This window comes from Taurulus bubalis (assembly GCF_910589615.1).
Source record: "Taurulus bubalis genome assembly, chromosome: 7".
NCBI classification, from domain to species: Eukaryota; Metazoa; Chordata; class Actinopteri; order Perciformes; family Cottidae; genus Taurulus; species Taurulus bubalis.
Window position 1 is genome coordinate 19,375,590 of NC_136595.1, and position 1,755 is coordinate 19,377,344.

Sequence of the window (1,755 nt, forward strand, 5' to 3'; positions counted from 1 at the left end):
TCCCCCAGATGGCTAATGTCACTCTTAATTATTGAGCAAAGGGTGATAATAATCACGTCGTATGATGAAATGAGGATGGAATTACTTAATCGTCTCCTTATGCTCCACATTTAGAAACAGTCGGTCCCAATAGAAAAGTTGTGCAGTGTAGATTTAAGAGGTTTTACTATGTACTGATAGTATGTATAGTATGAAAATGAGATGTCCTCATTAGAGCTTTATTAGTGACATTTTTGGGACAATGATTTTTCTCAATGCTATTCTAACCAGATGTCTCTTATTCTTTCAGCGGGTGGAGCTGCAGTTAATCACCGGTTGCTGAGCATAACGAGGAACATCTGAAGACATTACGTCTGTTAACAACGCTCTGTCATGTTTGCTGAAGAGCCCCATAAACACAATCTGTGTTCGCTAGATTGAAGATCAAACTGGATGAAGCAATTTATCAAACCTCTCAGAACTTTCATTTTCTACCTCTTGTTGCTGCTCGACTTGTCAAGAGAGGCAGTTTCTGAGGACCTGCTTTCACACTTGATAGCTGTGAACCACTTATCACGCTACAACAAGCCGGGCAAAAAGGGAAAACTTTGCATTTAACGGGCAACACCAACAAAGGGGATGCATTGTTTTATAGTCAAGGCCATTGATCCGTTGACCTCCTGATTGAATTAGCCACACACACACACACACACACACACACACACACACACACATGTACACACACTGACACACACCCGGTGTTGCTGGCAGATGCTTTAAATAGGCTTGTGTCTGGCTCAGGTTCAGTTTTCACACAAACCCCAGACACACACTAACACGGCTATACCCAATTGGGTGTTAGAAGTCCATCTGAACACCATTAACTCTCATAGAGAACACTGACCTTGACTGTGATAAGACACGTGTTGGTGTGTTTGCATCAGTGTCACGTCCCAACTGCTCCGATTGAGAGTGAGAATGAGAGCTGATGAGGCCGAGTGGCCCTGAATAAACACTCTAAAAGCATTACCGCCTGAGGGTTGGCCACTCGACTAAGAAAGGCGTAGAGCTTCATTACACTGTTTAGTCAGTTCCTCAAAAATGTGTGATACTGAAAAGTAATTCATATTAATTGTGTGTGTGTGTACGTGTGCCTGTCATATTGTCAGAGCACATTAGAGCGGGGCCTTTCTGGGTCATGCCACTTTAACCGACCTAGATTTGACAGCAGGACTTGAACACCTTCACTTTCTGACCTTGAAAATATCTCTGCTGTCTTCTTACTTGTTAACCTGCTGACTACAACTACATGCCCTTCACCCAACAAACTTTTGAAGTTATTAAGCATTGTAATAAAACTCCCCAATCTCCAGTTTGGGCTTTCCTTAAGTGCCGCCCCTCATGAACAACGTTGCATCCTTCTCCACACCTCCACCCAGTACACCAACCATCCAGTCAGTGTGTAAGCTCTGCCTACGGGCCCCTTGGAGGATGAACAATGTGCCCACACTTGACTACGAGTTGCTGCTGTCCCCGGCCAGCTCCTCCCTCCACGGCAGTCCTGCTGGCAGCAGCCCCCCTCTGTCCTTTGTTGGCGTGGACAATGAGCAGCGCACCGCCTTCGCCTTTGTAGGCCTCCTGATGCTCTTCCTGGTCTTCCTGCTGGTCAGGTGCTTCAGGATCCTGCTGGACCCCTATAGCCGCATGCCCGCATCATCATGGACTGACCACAAGGAGGGGCTGGAGAGGGGCCAGTTTGATTATGCACTGGTGTAG

At 46.3% G+C, this 1,755-nt stretch overlaps 1 protein-coding gene across 1 annotated transcript; it reads left to right on the forward strand.

Annotated features, from left to right (window-relative positions):
• Positions 1–1,380: 1,380 nt before the first annotated feature.
• On the forward strand, positions 1,381–1,755 carry ctxn1 (cortexin 1; the record flags this gene model as incomplete). Its single annotated transcript, XM_079221566.1, has 1 exon — positions 1,381–1,755. The coding sequence occupies one exon, from the start codon at positions 1,381–1,383 to the stop codon at positions 1,753–1,755; it is 375 nt and encodes a 124-aa protein (XP_079077692.1).